This window comes from Corythoichthys intestinalis, chromosome 12, assembly GCF_030265065.1.
Source record: "Corythoichthys intestinalis isolate RoL2023-P3 chromosome 12, ASM3026506v1, whole genome shotgun sequence".
Classification (NCBI taxonomy): domain Eukaryota; kingdom Metazoa; phylum Chordata; class Actinopteri; order Syngnathiformes; family Syngnathidae; genus Corythoichthys; species Corythoichthys intestinalis.
In genome coordinates, this window is record NC_080406.1 from 25,010,176 (window position 1) to 25,030,620 (window position 20,445).

General features: G+C 39.1%; 1 protein-coding gene across 1 annotated transcript; it reads right to left on the reverse strand.

Annotated features, from left to right (window-relative positions):
• Positions 1 to 290: 290 nt before the first annotated feature.
• On the reverse strand, positions 291 to 18,776 carry LOC130927005 (uncharacterized). The gene is made up of 8 exons (XM_057852443.1): positions 18,621 to 18,776; positions 13,602 to 13,768; positions 13,418 to 13,530; positions 10,262 to 10,392; positions 2,607 to 2,671; positions 2,421 to 2,506; positions 2,176 to 2,353; positions 291 to 2,059 (listed from the first exon to the last, which is right to left on the reverse strand). Exons 1-8 carry the CDS (start codon positions 18,679 to 18,681, stop codon positions 1,910 to 1,912), a joined length of 951 nt encoding a protein of 316 aa, XP_057708426.1. The 5' UTR covers positions 18,682 to 18,776; the 3' UTR covers positions 291 to 1,909.
• Between the last annotated feature and the right edge of the window lie 1,669 nt (positions 18,777 to 20,445).

The following is a 20,445-nucleotide window of genomic DNA, read 5'->3' on the forward strand; positions in this document are numbered from 1 at the left end:
GATTTAAGAAGAATCAAACATACCCTATATCCTCCGATGCTGCAATCTTCCACAACTGCGACCTACCTTGAGTGTCAAGAAGTATGAGGTGTTTAGTTCTAAGAGACTTGTAAGAAACAGGCTAAAACTTGACCACTTTTGAACAAGACACAAACCGGTAAAAACTAAAGATAATTACTGCTGGCCAAAAGTATTGGCACCCCTGCAATTCTGTCAGATAATGCTCAATTTTTCCCAGAAAATGAATGCAATTACAAATGCTTTAGTAGTAATAATCTTCATTTATTTTGCTTGCTATTAAAAAACACAAAAGAGAATGATTGATAACACTTTATAATAACTATCCGTTTTACTAATTAATAGATCATTAGTAAACTGTTGATAAATGATTTATTGTTGATTTGTGAAGTATTTGTTAACAGTTTGTTAAGCATTTACAGGGTGTTCTTAACCTGAAACACAGTTTGTGTAGAAACGTTTCAAGTTTTTGTGTGTAATGTTTGGCATTTCTATCATTTCAGGTTAAGAAATGCCGTTCACTTCAAAAGGCATTTTGATAAGGCATTTTGCAGGCAGCGCTGATGTTGCACATTTATGAAAATCTGCCATAGAACCAACAATTTGTTTTACTTTTTGTATATTTAACCAATAAAACTTATGACCTTCAACATAAAGTGTATATACAGTAGTTTTATGAAGATCCATGAACTAGCATGGGCATTTAGAATGAGGTCAACCATATTGGAACATCCTGTAAATGCTTAACAAACTGTTAACAAATACTTCACAAATCAACAATAAACATTTATCAACAGTTTACTAATGATCTATTAACTAGTAAAACGGATAGTTATTATAAAGTGTTACCGAATGATTTTTTTAAAAATACAATTTTACACAAAACTCCAAAAGGGGCCAGACAAAAGTATTGGCACCCTCAGCGTAATACTTGGTAGGACAACCTTCAGAAAAAATAACTCCATCAATGACTTTTTTACAATGCTCTGCTGGAATTTTAAATTGTAAACATCTGTTCAAAATAACATTTTCATAACACAGCCTGTGGTATTTTTTTTTCTCTGGTGACTTTTGTGTTGAGAGAAGGTGTGTATGTGTAAATAATGATACGAGTCATACACACACGCTCCGTCTCAGTTAATATTCAACTAATGTAAATAGTCGGGGCTGCAGCTATTATTTTAGTAATCGACTAATTCATCAACTTGTTATCGAGTAATCGGATTAGGAACATTTCATACGTTGCAGAATAATTTTTAGGAGATGTAAACAAAGGCTTGCTAATGTTGCACTTTCAAAAGAGCATTAAATGCGGATAAAAAATAAAATTCCCGTGTGTGTTTCCAAACTATGCCGAATAGCACTTTCATTTAAAAATAAATTAAAATAACTCATCTTGGCCGCTAGCTTAAATGCTATAAAATGTTAACTTTTTTTTTTTTTTTTTACAATGCTCTTAACAAATCGTTAAAACACATATTCCTACATATAAAACAACTTTAAAAAAACTAACCAACTTTATGTTCGTCTTAACAGGGAGCCGCTTAATATTCAATTGAATATGGATTTGGTCAGATTTGCACACCATTGTATTCATGATGTTCAATTAACAGTCCTTGTGAATAAAAGTATACCTTAACAGTCCTTGTGAATAAAAGTATACCTTTATTGAAGAAAAATGGTTAGAAGATGAGAAAACTGAAAATTGTATGTATGCTGTTGTTTACACAAGGTGACGGATTACAGAGTCAGTCTTGATCAAAAGCTAAAATATTCATTAGAAGTAACGTCAAACAGAAATAAGCGTAACAGTTCATTTTACGTTAAGAGCCGTCATGGTGTCAACATCATGACAGGTAGGAGCGCCTCCAATTTTACTGCGCCGACGGCCTCAAATCAGCCTGACGGCGGTGACCGTTACGTCACCCTCCACCAACAGCCTGTAGATATCTTCCAGATTGTAGCCATCGTTCATGTATTTCACCTCGTAGTCTTTGCCGACGGTCAAGTGGAATATGTCGACACCGCACTTGATGGTCATCTGAAAAAGACTGTGCCATTAGTTCACCTGAGAAAGCGGCAGGCAACAGACATGGGACAAAGCTCCCACCGTCTAATTTTTTCAAAATATGTGCCTAAATGTGTGCCTAAAATGACCTCAAAGTCGCTTCCGGCTATGAAGGGGAAGCAGTCCTTCTCGATGACCTTGTTGACATACTTTCCGCCAACATGACTACCGATGCGGGTCACCAACTCAAGGTCCCCATCTGTGAAATCAACTTCGATGCGCAACGGGGTGTCTTCACCGTGGCCCAAAGATAGGTGGATGACAAACCTGCAATACAAACAGGGAGTTGTATTAACCATGAACCTTACACAACGCGTGGGAAGGGGACATTTACTTGGTTGGGTTCAACTTCACTTTTCCTTGGATGACAATGACGCGGTCTTTCCGTAGACGCTCCTCGAACAGCACTTCGGAAACGTCCTGCACACACACAAAAAGGCAGCATGAAATTGATACATCAGTCAAGCGTTACAAGCTATAGGCAACAACTCCAGAACATGCCAAGCCATGCCATGCTCACCTGGTACACATCCACTTGGAGGTTGCAGGTGCCTTTGATGTTGTTGTAAATTTTCCCATCGCTATCTGGTATTGAAACAAACATCAGACAAGGTAGGACACAGGAAGACTGGGGATTTTAAGTGTGAGTGAGCACATTGCATATTAGGAAGCGATGAATTTTCCCAGCTACAGTGGTATAAAAAAGTATCTGAACCTTCTGGAATTTCTCACATTTCTGCAAAAAATCACCATCAAATCTTTGTCAAAATCACACGGATGAAAAAACTGCTTTAACAAAAAAAAAAAAAAAAAAACATAATGAGGATAGTATGCAAACAATGACTGAATGGGAAAAATAAGTGAACCATCACATTTAATAAATGGCAGACAGTTCCTGTAGCTGCAGATCAGTCTGGTACATCATTCAGGACTGATCTTGGCCCATTGGTCTCTACAAAACTGCTGTAGTTCAGTCAGATTCCTGGGATGTCTGGCATGAATCGCTGTCTTTAGGTCATGCCACTGTATCTCAACGGGGTTCAAGTCTGGACTTTAACTTGGTTTGTTCTTCTGAAACCATTCTGAAGTTGATTTACTTCTGTGTTTTGGATCATCGTCTTGTTACAGCATCCATTTTCTTTTTAGCTTCAACTGTCTGACAGACTGACTCAGGTTTTCCTGCAAAACATCGTGATAAACTTTTGAATCCATTCTTCCATTAATGATTGCAAGCTGTCCAGGCCCTGAAGAAGCAAAACAGCTCCAATTAAAATCCAAATCATGACCATTCTTCACGGTGGGGATGAACTGTTGATGTTGGTAAGCTGTTCCAGTTTTCCTCCACACATGACATTGTGTGTTACTCCCAAACAATTCAACTTTGGTTTAATCAGTCCACAAAATATTTTGCCAACACTTCTGTGGAGTGTCCAAGTACCTTTTTGCGAACATTAATCGGCAAGGTTTTTTTTTTTTTTTTTTTTTTTTTTTAGACAGCAGTGGCTTCCTTCGTGGAGTCCTCACATGAACACCATTTTTGGCCATAGTTTTAAATATAGTTAAGGTGTGCACAGAGATATTGGACTGTGCCAGTGATTTCTCTAAGTCTTTAGCAGACACTCTAGGGTTCTTTTTTACCTCTCTTAGTATTCTGCGCTGAACTCTTGGCATTATCTTTGGTGGACAGCCCCTCCTTGGGAGAGAGGAAACAGTGCCAAACTCTCTCCATTTGTTGACAACTTCTCTGACTGTCCATTGATAAACACCCTGACTTTTATAAATGGTTTTGTATTCTTTCCCAGCTTCATACAAATCAACAATCCTTGATCGCAGGTCTTCAGCTCTTTTGACTGAGCCATGATGCACATCAGACAATGCTTCTCATCAAGACAATTCTTACCAGGTGTGCGTTTTATAGTGTGCAGGGCAGCTTTAAAACACTCATAAGTAATTGGGCACACACCTGACCTAAATTGTTTGGTAAAAATTGGTTTCAATTGCTCTTTAAGTCTCCTTAGGCGGAGGGTTCACTTACTTATTTTTCCCCCTTCTGTCATTGCTTGCATGCTAATCTCATTAAAATATGAAAACCTAAAAATGTTTGGGTGGTTTTAGTTAAAGAAGACACTGTATTTACATCTGTGTGATTTTGACAAAGATCAGATCACATTTGATGGTGATTTTATGCAGAAATGTGAGAAATTCCAAAAGGTTCATATTGGATCATGTGCTCCATCAGTGGACCACATTCAAGCTTTTCAGCCCATGAATTTCATGCCTCAGACCAGCCCACTTTATATTATTTAAAATAGGGATATCCCGATTGCATATTTTGTCACCAGAGTCCGAGTCACCTGATTTTGAGAATCTGCTGATAAGGAGTCCCGACCCGATACCGAAAAAAAATAAAAAATAAAAGTCCCAAATTTGTTACAGTACTTCCTCTTTTTCTGGGAGTGTTGCAGAGGATAAAATGTGTATATTTTTGTTTCTTTTCGAAATGCGAATTTTGTTACTTTTGTTGCTCTTAAAAAATACAAAAATATATAGGAGTGTACTGCCCAAAACAGTGCGTTTCCTTGTGCACTGCCTGACAGCTAGCAAACATTGAATGTCTTCCAATAAAACACAAGGCTTATTCTTTTCTTGTTGTTATATGAAGTCATTAGTTTAAGGTTGTGAAACTGACAAACAAAAAAACATGGCGGAAAACACAGACAAGACTGAAAAAGCTGTTTCTGCTCTTGCACTCCTCTTTAAAAGAAACTGCTGTATTTAAAGCCAAAACAGCTGTTGTGTTTGATAGAACAGTATGTCTATATGCTGCCATAGCAGATTCATGGCGCATTAAGCCCCCACACAATTTTTAATTTGTCCGTTTTACCCCCGTTTACAGACGTCGCGGAATGACTTTTGTTTCAACCCAGCCGTGAAACGAAGGTAATTATATTTATTATTCAAAATGTCCGTCGTTTTTAGCTTAGAATCATTAATTGATGTCTCATATTTTGCTTAAAATTTTTTTTAAAAAAAACGACTTTAAGAAATTATTCACTCACATATTTTAAACTTTTAAACAAATTATGTCACAATGAAAAAAATGGCGACTGGAAAAAAGTCCCAGATATCTACCTCATCACTATCGTTTAATTCTAATTTTTTTGTTACTGTCGCATTTTCTCCGATATGTTAGATGAAAAATAATCCATCCAAGCATAGAAAAATTGGGGGAAAAAAACGTTTAAAAGGGTAAATATATGAAAAAGAAAATCTCGACCACTCCTTGATGTCTGCGATTTCTGCATCACGACCCTTGATACATTACCATGTTTCACCCATAAAATCCCCACAAAATCCGGCTGTGACCTTTCACAGCTGTGTCTTGACACTCAGTGATACATGCTACATGGAGTTTTTGGACCGAAACAAGATAAGTACGCGATATCACGTTAAAATCATAGCGTCTTTAATTCTGCTCTCGCGGCGCTCTCACCTCCAGATAGGGTTTTGTTTAGGGCTGTCAAAATTATCGCGTTAACTGGCGTTAATTAATTTTTTTAATTAATCACGTTAAAATATTTGACGCAATTAACGCACTTGCCCAGCTCAGACATATTTAAATGTCACTAGAGTGAAAGGCCCACCTGTTAATTGTGTTTTGCGGAGTTTTGCTGCCCTCTGCTGGCGTTTGGGTGCGACTGATTTTATAGTGTAAGTAATTATTGCCATCAACAATGGCGGGCTACTAGTTTATTTTTTGATTGAAAATTTAACAAATTTTATTAAAACGAAAATATTAAGAGGGGTTTTAATATAAAATTTCTATAACTGATTTAGAACTGATTTATTGTTATAATAAACAAATACAGTCCTTATGTACCGCATGTTGAAAATATATATCCATCTTGCGTCTTATCTTTCCATTCCAACAATAATTTAGAGAAAAATATGGCATATTATATAGATGGTTTGAATTGCGATTAATTACGATTAATTAATTTTTAAGCTGTAATTAACTCGATTAAACATTTTAATCGTTTGACAGCCCTAGTTTTGTTGTTTAAAAAACATCTTAAATTTTTTTTAAATGCCCTCCTGTTCAAAGATTTTCTTCCCCCAGAAAAATCAGATTTTAAATTTTTCAATGATGTATCACACATGCATATTGGACAGTTGTGAAAGCTGGCCAAATTGGGTGTCTTAGAGCGGAACTTCAAGTCACCTGAGAGTTTTCCGCCAGATGCATTCAAGACAACTGCAAAATACACACCGGTATACAAATACCATGTAGACGCCACATTTCACTTGAGCTACAAGCTATAAGTATAGGTTAGCTTCCACAAAGCAGGACTTATTAACTTTTAACTTAACTTATTAAATTTCGTTCAAATAGCTTTTCCCCTTAAACACACAAAAAGATGTAAAATACTTAGACACATACACTACTGATCAAATGTTTGGGGTCTAAGCAACCCCAAACTGTGTCATATGGGATTTTCATTATGTACACTACCGTTCAAAAGCTTTTGAACGGTAGTGTAGTTTCCAGGGCAGAAACATAACAGAACCCCCTACCCCTTTTTCTTTTTTTACAAAGCATTCTAAACAATTCAAGTCAATTTTATGGCACTTTAAGGACGCCACCTAACTGATGATAATAATTCTCATATTCACTCAATGAACATGGCAATCCTACCCGCCTGCTATGCACCTGTGTGTGCTCATAGTCATGACAGACGTTGTTTGCTGCTGCATCTCCCTTGTCCCTTTTGTTGTAATCTTCTTTTGTTTGAGGCCGCGAGCTCGTTGCATTAAACATTTTGCTATTTCTCAGCTTCTTTTACGAGTGCTTTTCTCTTTTTAATTCTTCTTGTTTTTTTTACTTCAGCCTTGCGCTTTTTATCCATGATCAGAGCTCCGACTTTGTAGCTAATTTGGCGACTGAATGTTTTATCTTTCAACCGCACACATCAGGATGCGTCTGGAAAAAAAAAAATACAATATATGGCGGAAAACACTCAGGTCTTGAAGTTCCGCTCTGTGACCCCCAATTTGGCCACATTTCAAAACTGTCCTATTTGCATGTGTGATACATCATTGGAAAGCTTAAAATCTCAATTTTATGGGACAAGAAAATTTTTGAACAGGAGGGCATTTAAAAAAAAAAAAAAAAAAAAAAACAGCAAAACCCTAACTGGAGGTGAGAGCACGCAAGGGCGTAATTCAAGACGCCATGATTTTAATGAGGTATTAACGCGTACTTACCTCTTTACCTCGTAGCATGTATCACCAAGTGTCAAGACACAGCTGTGAATGGTCACAGCCGGATTTTGTGGGGATTTTATGGGTGAAACATGGTAATATATCAAGGGTCGTGATGCAGAAATCGCAGACATCAAGGAGTGGTCAAGATTTTCTTTTTCATATATTTACCCTTTTAAACGTTTATCTTTTTTTTCAATTTTTCTTTGTTTGGATCTATTATTTAGTATCATCTAACATATCGGGGAAAATGCGACAGTAACAAGAAAAATACAGTTAATCGATAGTTATGAGGTAGATATCCGTGACTTATTTACAGACACCAGTCTTTTTCATTGTCACGTAATTTGTTTAAAAGTTTAAAATATGTGAGTCAATAATTTTTTTGTCGTTTTTTTTTTTTTTTAACGAAATTGTCACACAGTGGTGAGGTCCTGTCGTGTCATGGTCATTTCCTGCTTTATTTTGTAAGTCTCACCCTCCTTGTTTCAGAGCACTTGCCCTTCCTCATGTCACCTCATAACCTATTGTTTCCACCTGTTCCCCATTACCTTCTGTGAGTGCTATATAGTCAAGCTCCCCTTTGTTTTGTGTCGGAGTCTCATCGTCTACAGTCGTGTCACCCCAGTGGCCTATACTACGAATGGAGTTCAACCTCCACAGAAGTAATCCAGTTTACCAGCGGGTAACCGGAGTTGACAAAACCTGGTTGTCCAGTTTGTGGTAAATGGGTGCTACAACGCTGATTATGAGGTTGATTAGTCGAACCTGTGTCAACGCAGTCAAGAGTTACTGCGCGTTCACATAAAAGGGGGCGGAGACCAGAGTCAAACACTAATTGTGACGATGGCACGGGCACCTTATTTCACGGAGGAGGAATGCGTGATAATCATGTGGAGTTATGAGGAACTAAAATCCACCCTCATGTCGAAGCGCGACGGGTCTGTTGACAGCGATTTTACGGATCGTGTGATTTGTGAATGCGTCAATATGCCAGTTTACTTATGTCCATGAAAAGAAATAAAGCCTGCTGTCAGGATGATAAAATAAGATTTGGTACGTTAACTGTAAGAAATAATTCATCCCGCATCATCACATGAAGCAGGATGATTGTATGTTTAGTCCCATTGACTCTATGAATACATATGTCCTTTTTTTTTGTAGTTTGGGCCTAAAAAATCCAACCCGTCCCGGCCCGATCAATTAACTTGATTTGCAGGCCCGAAGCCCGAAAGAGCGCACGGACAGGCACACAATCTGCACGGTTGTGAGGGCCTGACTTCGGCAGGTTACATTAGTGGCGTCCGCCTCGATCAACTGGCACAGGTAACAAATTCCCTCAGCTGAAAATCTAAATCTTTCATGGAGAACATCTTCCGGGTACGCCAGTGGATTCTGGCGGTCTCCAAAAACCCGTGCCCTCCTTAGAGAGCCCCTCACAAGCCGCGCCAATGTCGTATGGGTCGTCCAGGTACGCTGTCATTGTCAGGAGTACACGTCCGCGGAGAAGTGCTGTTTAAACAGAGCGTGGTTAATTGGAATCCTGGGGTTAAGCAAGATCTAACTCTGAGACGACCAGGTTTGGCATGTGGCGTGTGTTGCCATGGCAACACTTCTCGGTTCCAACATATCCACCTTTCGTAGTCTCGCTTAGCTGCGAACTCAGGTCGCACGTGATGAAGTTACTCTCGAAGTTATCCTGCTAAGCCAGAAAACCGGCTTCGTAGTATAGGCCACAGCTCACTTCTTGACCACAGCCATAGAAGAAAATCTGATCTTGAATCTTTTGTAAGCATTTCTGAGTTTGTTTGCTACTTTGTGTTTTTGATAACGTTTTTGCCTTCCTTGGTGAAGTAACTTTTTGTTGAAGAACCGGCCTTGTTTGTTTTTGCCTTGAGAGAGACATTGTTGAATAAATCATTTTTGTTAACCAGGAAAACTCTCCATCTGGGTCCTGCCTGTAGTCCAGTTCTGACAGAAATATTAGCCATTGATTAATTATTCTAAGCTAAAAATGACATTTTGAATAATGAATTACTTATTCTATACTTCTTTTTATGGCTGGGTTGAAACAAAAGCGATTGCGCATATCTGTAAACGAGGGACTCCAGGGTAAAATGGACAAATTAAAAGTAGTTCGGAGGATTAATGTGCCATGACTCTGCAATGGCAGCATGTAGACATATTGTTCTAACAGACACAAGAGTACTTTTGGCTGAAAATACAGCAGTTTATTTTGAAAATGGGTGCAAGAGCAGAAACTGCTCTTTTAGGCTTGTCTGTTTTCCGCCATATATATACTTTTTTTAAAGATGGCCCACAGGGACAGCGGTAACAGCATGTAAGACTCACTGTCATGAATAAATACCAAACAAAAAATTATAATAGTATTAAAAATGTGCGTAACCCGGAGCGACATTACAAACTTTCTTTAAAGAAATATTTGCATACGTTTGATCATGGACGGACATGTAGAAAAGTTCTCCTCAGACATATAATGCTATGTTAGCTGCACACAATAACTGCGCTCTCTCACTGTTAATGCCTTCGCCGTGTTGTTTAGCATTAATTTATGCCATTTTTGTGTTGCACATGTTTATGATGTAATTTGTTTATTTAGTTCCTTTTGGATAACATTGAGATTCCAACTGAATGGAAAACAGGGTGTATTCGCTGCCACATAAGCTTTGCGAGCAAAACATTGTAAGGGTGAAAAATATGACAGAACACGGGCCCTCTTAGGTGGCCGGCTTACCGGGATTCGTCCCGATCCTCCCGATTAGCCGCTCCGGGCCTGGCGCTGACAACTTGCAACCTCACTACCCAGTATATCAGGGACCGACCCTTACCAAGTCGTACATTGTTGCTATGTGCTAACAGAAGGCGGCAACAATCAACAATGTGTGGACTCACCTCGGCAGCGCTTGCAGATGTAGCCTGTACGCATGTGGCATCTGTAGTCATTCCAGTACCCACTTCTCCAAAAAATTTCAGCACAATTTTCTTCTCCACCCCATTTGTCAGGCACTCCTGGATGCCAATGCCTGCCAAATAAAGTCAACCTGACTTCACTGCCATGCTTTGGTTTGCATAGGGACATAACACTGCCAACTTTTCCGGATGCTAACACCAACTTTTAAGCGACCTTTATTTGCATTAGAGTTCAGATACATATAGGGTTGCCACTTTTCAGAAAACGAAATAAGGGACGCCCCCGTCGCGCCCAAAGCCTTACGGGCGAAAAATAGGGGCACCCCCAAAACTCCTAAAATGCATAGAAATGATGTATTTTGAGATGCGAAAACTGTATATTGTGCACTATGTGGGCATGGCAGTTTCCTTGCAGCAGACTGTTTTGTTTTTTCTGCAGGTTAGTGAAAACGAAGTTATGGATATCGTATTTAACATTTGTGTTGTTGGCACTGAATCCCGTCTCGTGATTCATTGACAAGCCAAATTTCTTAAGGGAATGTTGCAGGAGAACTACAAATCCAGCAGCTGACTCGTCTGCATTCTCTATGAAGTCCAGTTGGTGACCTCAGACTCTGGACTGAAGTACTGGACAGTAAGGGGAAAGATCTTCCTGCTCAATTTATTCGAGGCATCGGTCTGTATAGAGAATGGGATGGGTGACGTTAAGATCTGGAGCACATCACACACTGCCTTTGAACCCAGGACTTGTTTCAACAATGCCTCTTGCTTTGTTCTCCCCAGTCATTTTCTTCACCATTTTAGAATCACATAAAAATCTTCTGATTGAGCCTGTGTCCACAGTCAACACTATTGTAGCTCTGGCCACGTTTTACTGTGTGGTACACCTGTGTCACCTCAGCTGCAGTAATTTAGAAGGTAGGCGTGCGATGATCTTAAATTATTGCTTTAATTTTGGTATCACAATTAATCAATCAATAGATAGTACATATTCGCAGTAGGACTACAGTTGTGGTCAAAAGTTTACATACACTTGTGAAGAACATAATGTCATGGCTCTCTTGAGTTTCCAGTTATTTCTACAACTCTGATTTTTCTCTGATAGAGTGATTGGAACAGATACTTCTTTGTCACAAAAAACATTCACGGAGTTTGGTTCTTTTATGACTTTATTATGGGTGAACAGAAAAAAGTGATCAAATCTGCTGGGTCAAAAATATACATACAGCAGCGCTAATATTTGGTAACATGTCCCTTGGCCATTTTCACTTCAATTAGGTGCTTTTGGAAGCCATCCACAAGCTTCTGGCAAGCTTCTGGTTGAATCTTTGACCACTCCTCTTGACAGAATTGGTGCAGTTCAGTTAAATTTGATGGCTTTCTGACATGGACCTATTTCTTCAGCATTGTCCACAAGTTCTCAATGGGGTTTAAGTCAGGACTTCGGGAAGGCCATTCGAAAACCTTAATTCTAGCCTGATTTAGCCATTCCATTACCTTGAATGTACCTCCGTTATCTTGAAGAATTTGAGGGTAATCCTCCTTCTTCATTATCCCATTTACTCTCTGTAAAGCACCAGTTCCATTGGCAGCAAAACAGCCCCACAGCATAATACTACCACCACCGTGCTTGACGGTAGGCATGGTGTACTTGGGGTTAAAGGCCTCACCTTTTCTCCTCCAAACATATTGCTGGGCATTGTGGGCAAACAGCTCGATTTTTGTTTCGTCTGACCACAGAACTTTCCTCCAGAAGGTCTTATCTTTGTCCATGTAATCAGCAGCAAACTTCAGTCGAGCCTTAAGGTGCCGCTTTTGGAGCAAGGGGTTCCTTCTTGCACGGCAGCCTCTCAGTCCATGGAGATGCAAAACACGCTTGACTGTGGACACTGACAGCTGTGTTCCAGCAGCTTCTAATTCTTGGCAGATCTGCTTTTTGGTGATTCTCGGTTGAATCTTCACCATCCTGACCAATTTTCTCTCAGCAGCAGGTGATAGCTTGCGTTTTCTTCCTGATCGTGGCAGTGACAAAACAGTGCCATGCACTTTATACTTACAAATGTTTGCACTGTTGCTCTTGGGACCTGCAGCTTCTTTGAAATGGCTCCAAGTGACTTTCCTGACTTGTTCAAGTCAATGATTCGCTTTTTCAGATCCATGTATGTGTATTTTTGACCCAGCAGATTTGATCACTTTTTCTGTTAACCCATAACAAAGTCATAAAAGAACCAAACTTCATGAATGTTTTTTGTGACAAAGAAGTATCTGTTCCAATCACTCTTTCGGAAAAAAATTAAGAGTTGTAGAAATAACTGGAAACTCAAGAGAGCATGACATTATGTTCTTCACAAGTGTATGTAAACTTTTGACCACAACTGTAAGTCACAGACTCACAGCAAACATATGTACACAATAAATGATGAAGTGCACCAACCAAAAATATGACATAAAGTGATTAAAAAGCTGGCAGTTTTTGGCCAACTGGGTCACCACTTCGTGTGGCCGTTCGATTCCGAACACACATACTTGTCTCGGTGGTTCTTCCATTTTTTTATTCAATCGCTGGCTAACCTCAGGCCCCGTATTTTCAGAATTCTCCTCCCACGAATTGCTTGCCATTTGGCAATCTTCATAATGTCTTGACGAGACATTGTGGAAGTTGTCGTACTTGCTCTTCGTTGATACTCCCGTCAGCTCGGTCCATTTTTGCGTGTAGAACAATCATGCTTGACAAATGGCGGTGATTTCATGCTGAACCGGAAACAACACTCTGAGCGGACCAATCACAGTCCATCTCCACCACGTCGCACGCGTTGACGCAACGCGAAGTCAGAAAAAAAGGAGCCAGGGAGGCTACGGCGGAGGGTCGTAAATCGGGTCTTCCTTGACGGTGCAGGTCTGACGCGGAAGCATAACTCGGCCTTTAGGCAGAGGGTTCACTTACTTATTTTTCCCCCTTCTGCCATTGTTTGCATGCCATCCTCATTAAAATATGAAAACCTATAAAATGTTTGGGTGGTTTTAGTTAAAGCATCTGTGTGATTCTGACAAAGATCAGATTATATTTGATGGTGATTTTATGCAGTAATGTGAGAAATTCCAAAATGTTCAGATACTTTTTCATACCACTGAACTTACGATAGGCATTCGCTCAAAGGAGTTTCGTCGATCCACTTCCACTCATTCTCAACTGCCCTGTACGTCAGGCCGATCCACCAGGATTTACCAGAATATTTTGATTGCAGCCAATTCTACAAGAAATGGTACCATGCACAATTTCTTACTAGAGAGGGGGAAAAAAAGAGGGGTGAGGCTTACTTACCCTCTCTTCGATGCTCCGGATGATGACTAGGTGCCCCCCCTTGGCATCGCAGCGGTTTCTGGCTTCATTCCACGATTTCTTACCCTGATCCTTGGGGCAGTAGTAGTAACAAGAGTCTTTGAACTCCAGCCATCCTGACGGACACGACTCCTCCTTACTAAGAACTCCTAATGCAACAACAAAAAGCAAGTGTTAGCGTTGTCTTATGACCTCGCACCCACAACGCCGCGCGTTCGTTTTCTTTGCTGGAGGCTTTGAGAAAAAAACTGAGTCGACACACAAAAACAATCTCAGGGTGCAGTCAAACAATAAGCAAAAGCTTTAAAGTGCCTATGACAGCAAAAAGCATGTTTATTTCATATTTCACGCGGCATTTTATGCTCCTTAATGAAATAGACCGCCTGGATGTGTGAGGAAGCGATCATTTTATTTATTCAATTTTTTAATCCCGCGCCATGAAAATGATTGATTTCCAGGCTCCAGTCTCGGGTTGAGGTCGAATGCAAATGTGACATCACCCAGGTCGCATCACACAATACTTGCTTTATAGCATGCAGATGGACTGCAGATTCAGCTGATTATTTGTTTATTTTTCTCCCACGCCAGCCAAATGTGCTGTAGGGTTTTGTTGCTGCACAAGGGAGAGTGGTGTGAGGCTTTTTGGATTTCCAAAAGATTCTTGTTCACTGCAATGGGCAAAAGAAGCCCGACAACTGTGGGACCATTGGACTTGCGAGGAAGTGAGTAAACCGTGTTTTCTATGATGTCAAATACTGGGATCATTGCACACGTTTCAATACGGAGATAGCTTGCATTTTGTGGCTGACAATGCTCTTTGTCCACAGAGAATGCCACTCAGCCGACGAACGGCATCTTGTCGCACACCCCCTTCGGTCCTCTTCGCGTGCCCGACGGGAGGGCGCTATATTCGGCTTATTGCCCTCTTTGTGTGCCCAGCAATAGACCACTATCCTCAGATTAGGGTCATGCAGCTACGCTCTCCTCCAACGTCGGCTGGTTTGTCCGGCGGTCATTCTCCAGCTGATCCCCCGGCAAACGAGCTCTCCTTCCCGCAGCAGGGGAACAACGAGATCAAATTTGCTCGCCTCTGGGAGGGTTGCCGATCAGTGAAGACAATCGACAACCCCGCCGTCGTGTGAAATGATCCGGAGTAGTTTTGTGTGATTTTTTTCGCTCCGAAAGGCGAGAATAGGACTTTGAAACGCTGCTCGGTTCGGGTTAGCATGTCAGCTAGCTGCAACGCCTCCTGGTTTGTTTACGCTCTCCGAAGCCAGGGCAGGGAAATGACAAAAGCCGGACTGACACGCCTCCTGGTTTGTTTACGCTCTCCGAAGCCAGGGCAGGGAAATGACAAAAGCCAGACTAACTCCGTTTGGATAAATATCGCTCGGGAGGTGCAAGTCGACAGTTTTGACAATCATGGAGTAATTTTCCATGTTGCACTGAATAAATGCATTTTTAATATTTAATTTTCCATTTAGCACAAGACTGTTTTTTGTCATGACCATACCCTTTAGCAATTAGGGAAAAATACTTAGATAAAAAGAATATCCTGTAAAAATATTGGAGTAGAGAGATTGAAACAATATTTTGCTGCTCTCTTCGTCACATTTTCCTCGTTATGAAAAATTCCCCCTCAATGGGCTGAATTCTAAATCAGATGAAATCATGACCCTGCCGACATCATTATCCAGCTGGGGACGCAAGAGTTCTATAATGACAGGCAGGGGCTAAATTGCAGATTAAAAGACTAATTTCTCGTCATCTACGCCTTGCCAAATTTTTGTATATAGTGGAATCATCTCAAAATATGATTCTAATTCACATAATAATGCTATTTAAACATCATTGCATAATTAATGATACATTAAGCATTTCATGCAGTTCTTGTGGCAAAACATAACTACAGTGAGATTGAACACAATGAGGTTTAAACATTTTTTTTCTGCAATGAGGTTCAGAAATATTTGTCTCAAATGTTATGGATTTGGCAGTATAGTTTATGTGCACTTTGGACTTATTTTGTTCATTTACCTATGTTAGGCTACTCATTTCCTTTTCATATAAGTCATGTTCGTTTTATCTTCAAAATATATTCCATTTCACTGTTCATAATGTTACATTTGTTACTTATTTTGTTCATGTATGTTACTTTAATATACAATTTTGAATGGGAATCAGTTTCTCATGTATGCCTTGTTACAGTAAGTGTAATACAGTAGCCTAATGCATGTGTAAGATCTTTTGTTTTCTTGCACTTCTTTGGTTTTAGGAGGTTAGGAGGCTAATTAGTACGTGTAGCATGGCACAATTATGTCAACGCATAAATGCAAGTGTTACAAGTTTTTTGTCCATTTGTTTACAGGTGGAAAACGCAGGTAGGCAAGGGAAGACAAGTTGATGTGCCTCACAACAACACTTACTGTACGATGATGGACATATATCGAGACTTCGTGCGTACTGCCCAGGGGCAGCTGGGAGACGGTACCTCGCCTCGCGGCGGACCGTCAGCTGGATCCCGAGATCCAACTAGGAGCTATTTAACTGCAGCAACTTTAGGATACGCTATTGGAGCTGGAATTACTGAGGAGAGCGGGAGAAAACCCAGTTGGAGGCCGGATTGGATTTGCTCCGGAGCTCTGTTGTCTAATATCACATTCTCGTATGCCATTTTTCTAATAATTCAATAAATTCTGATTTATTGACCTGTTTTGCACATGCATCAATTGTTTTAAATCAAACAAGCAAGGGAATCATGTCGTCCAAATGTTTTATTGCGATCAATATCTGCAATTAAAAAAATATATACTATTTTTGTTTATATACACATATCTTGTACTATTTCCTTGTAGCAACAAAATCCGTGTCAGCCCTTCTGCATAAGGCAAATGTAATATTATTTGTAATTTCACCTCATTTTGGTCACTCAAGTGGCCGGCGTATCAATCTACACCTCACGTCAACACAGGCTGACAGGTTGTTATAATTCTGTCCACGAACGATCAACGAAGTGATAAGAACAAACGCACAACACAGAAAGTCCTGGAGTTTCATCTCTGTCGTGCTGAATCCATTTTTGGAGATTCCGTGGGTTCCTCTGGTTTGATTTTGCAGTTTTAACGTAGTCAATACACTGCTCACTTCAACCGCAATGACGTACCGCAAACAACACGTCACTTTTGCTCATTAATATTCATGACGTTAGCAATTGTGGCCAGGCGGATAAACCTACTGTTTGTCTCCAATGGTAAATGAAAGGAATTAGTGTACGACCAAGATGTTTACTGAGCTAAACCTATTAACTCTGTCTGAAAATGATGTCCCTGGTGCCAAATTCACTGGTAAAGATGTGGAAGGAATACAAATGTTCAGTTAAAGAGATGGCTTTGAGTGTCGAGGGCTGAAAAAGAGCAGACCTGGTCCAGAGTTAGCTTTTTTATCGACACCTTTTTCTTGTGTGGACTGCCTTACGCCACTGACAATGACATTCACCTGTTTCAACAATCTATCCTTTACCATATGCCACCATATGCCCTGTCTTTCTTATATATTATATATCCTCTGGTTGTCTTGTGTCTGTGACCGTTCTTGGGGGCAATTTACATTGCTATTTTTGTGTAGCGATCGCAAATGCTACTCAGTGACAGCCAACGAACAATTTCAATTTTTTCATTAATAATAAATCATAATTCTATCATTTACACTTCCCCCTTACTAAAGTTGATTTTTTTTACAACAGAAAAGGTAGCAGTGGCAGTCAGATACCATTTTAATTTTTTTCTGGTCATTCTTGTCAGACAGAAGCAGCATGGCAAAACACCACGCTAAAAAATGTAAAAATATCAAAATGGCTTACCTCTTCGTCCTCTGAAGGACCATGGCCCCCAACAAAATGTTTACTGCATATGAAATGTGAACCTTTATGGCGTTAAACTGGTCTTTTGGATGTCCGCGCATTTGATCCATTCTTCGCATTTTTTCCTCTCAGTTTTTGGTTTCGGGAAACGTATAAAGAAAACATCCTTCATATGTTGTCATGTTTAGAGTCGTTTCTACAAGGTCCATAGCAACAGCGTTTGATCGGAATGTTCTTTTTTGAAAGATTATCGGAGAAAACAAGCAGAAATAACATGGTTTGTTTGCGAAGGCGTGTCCATAACGTCCCACTTCCGCGTTACGATGGAGACGTCACGTACTAAAAATAGCATTCGTGCAGTATAGCTATTTATGTTGTTCTTTCTAAACCGGAAGTTCAGAGCAGACATTTTCCAAGATGGCGCTGCCCGTATTTCGCTCAGGGAAGTTGTCTAGATGTCAGGGAGTTCTGGCTAAGAAATTCTAGCCACTTTCACCCCTGGTTGTCGGTGACTTTGATGATCACTCAAAGGCTTTGGGGAGAATAAGAAGGGGGTGGGGGTTGCTACTGTTTTTTAAAGGTTTGAGATAACTGGGGTTACTTTTATGACGCCAAATGGTTTGTGTTAAAACTAACCAGACTGTGAAGTAACTATGTAATAAACAATGTAAGTATAAAACTAATCATGTGAATGCATGGTTGCTTTGAGTGATCATACATAAAAGACTCCATAATGCATACAAGTAAACATGTAAATGTGAGTACATAACACAAGTTTGCTTTTTTAGCGAACATTTATTTAACATTTTCATTTCAACTACTTGTCAACGCCCTTTGGGATCTTTGTTGCTATTTCAAGCGCTGCCCTCTGGAAGGCGCCAGAGGACAACAAAGACCCCAAAGTAAAGGTAGACGTTTCCATTATAAAATAAACACTCAACCAGTATACGGCTCGGCAACAATATATTCAAGAATTCAAATAATTCCAAATAGTGAAAATAGAAATTTCCTCTGCGTTATTTTGCAATATTATTGAGCTAAATGCTCACCAACTGGGATCCAACAGCACAAGTTGAATATGAATTGTCCTACAGATTGCTGGATAGCCCTAATTACAGTTTGACTGAGTAATTTAGACTCACCTTGAAGAGCCCAAAGGCCAAGCACGATGGCCACCTGGATAAGAAGTGATGGAGACTTCATTATTTCAGACTTTCAGCTTCACAGCCTCAGTTTTGATCCGCAGGTGGTAGAAACACTATCGAAGGCAAGTGTGAGTCGGACGAGCGGGCGGCGACGTGACGTCACACAAGCACACACAACGTCACGTAACGTGACGAGAAAAAGGCAAAAGAAAGAAAAAAAGGCAACCCGAGAACGTTCGACAACTGCGTGTACTGTTAATATGTAATTGGGCTTTTTCTCATCTTTTTTCCATTACAAAATCTCGTCACGTCATGAAACTCTTATGATTCTGTGTGTGTGTGTGTGTGTGTGTGTGTGTGTGTGTGTGTATATATATATATATATATATATATATATATACACACACATATATATATGTATGTATATATATATATATATGTATATATATGTATATATGTATATATATGTGTGTGTATATATATATATATATATATATATATATATATATATATATATATATATATATATATATATATATATATATATATATATATATATATACACACAGAATCATAAGTGGAGCAAATAAATATTTAGTCAACCACTAATTGTGCAAGTTCTCCCGCTTGAAAATATTACAGAGGCCTGTAATTGTCAACATGGGTAAACCTCAACCATGAGAGACAGAATGTGGGGAAAAAAAACAGAAAATCACATTGTTTAATTTTTAAAGAATTTATTTGCAAATCATGGTGGAAAATAAGTATTTGGTCAATACCAAAAGTTCATCTCAATACTTTGTTATGTACCCTTTGTTGGCAATAACTGAGGCCAAACGTTTTCTGTAACTCTTCACAAGCTTTTCACACACTCTTGCTGGTATTTTGGCCCATTCCTCCATGCAGATCTCCTCTAGAGCATTTTTTTTTTTTTTTTTTAATTATTGAATTTATTAGGATCATGGAAGCTTCCACTTGGGGAAATATATACAGACAGTATATCCTGTATATACATAATATAATAAAAATATACAGTACTGTGCAAACGTTTTAGGCAGGTGTCCTGCCTAAAACGTTTGCACCGTACTGTATTTATATTTTTTTTAATTATTAAATTTATTAGGATCATGGAAGCTTCCACTTGGGGAAAATATATACAGACAGTATATCCTGTACATACATAATATAATAAAAATATACAGTACTGTGCAAACGTTTTAGGCAGGTGTCCTGCCTAAAACTTTTGCACAGTACTGTGTGTGTGTGTGTGTATATATATATATATATATATATATATATATATATATATATATATATATATATATATATATATATATATATATATATATATATTAGGGCTGTCAAACGATTAAAATTTTTAATCGAGTTAATTACGGCTTAAAAATTAATTAATCGTAATTAATCGCAATTCAAACCATCTATAAAATATGCCATATTTTTCTCTAAATTATTGTTGGAATGGAAAGATAAGACAAGATGGATATATACATTCAACATACGGTACATAAGGACTGTATTTGTTTATTATAACAATAAATCAACAAGATGGCATTAACATTATTAACATTCTGTTAAAGTGATCCATGGATAAAATGTTATATTAAAACGCCTCTTAACGTTTTCGTTTTAATAAAATTTGTAAAATTTTCAATCAAAAAATAAACTAGTAGCCCTAGAATGTGTGTGAGTACACAAATTGACAGATAGCGAACATAAGTTCCAAAAAGAAATCAGACGGTGTGGCAAAGTTGCATGGGCTTTACTGAAGTCATCTCTTTTTGACAGGAGCACATTTCTTGTA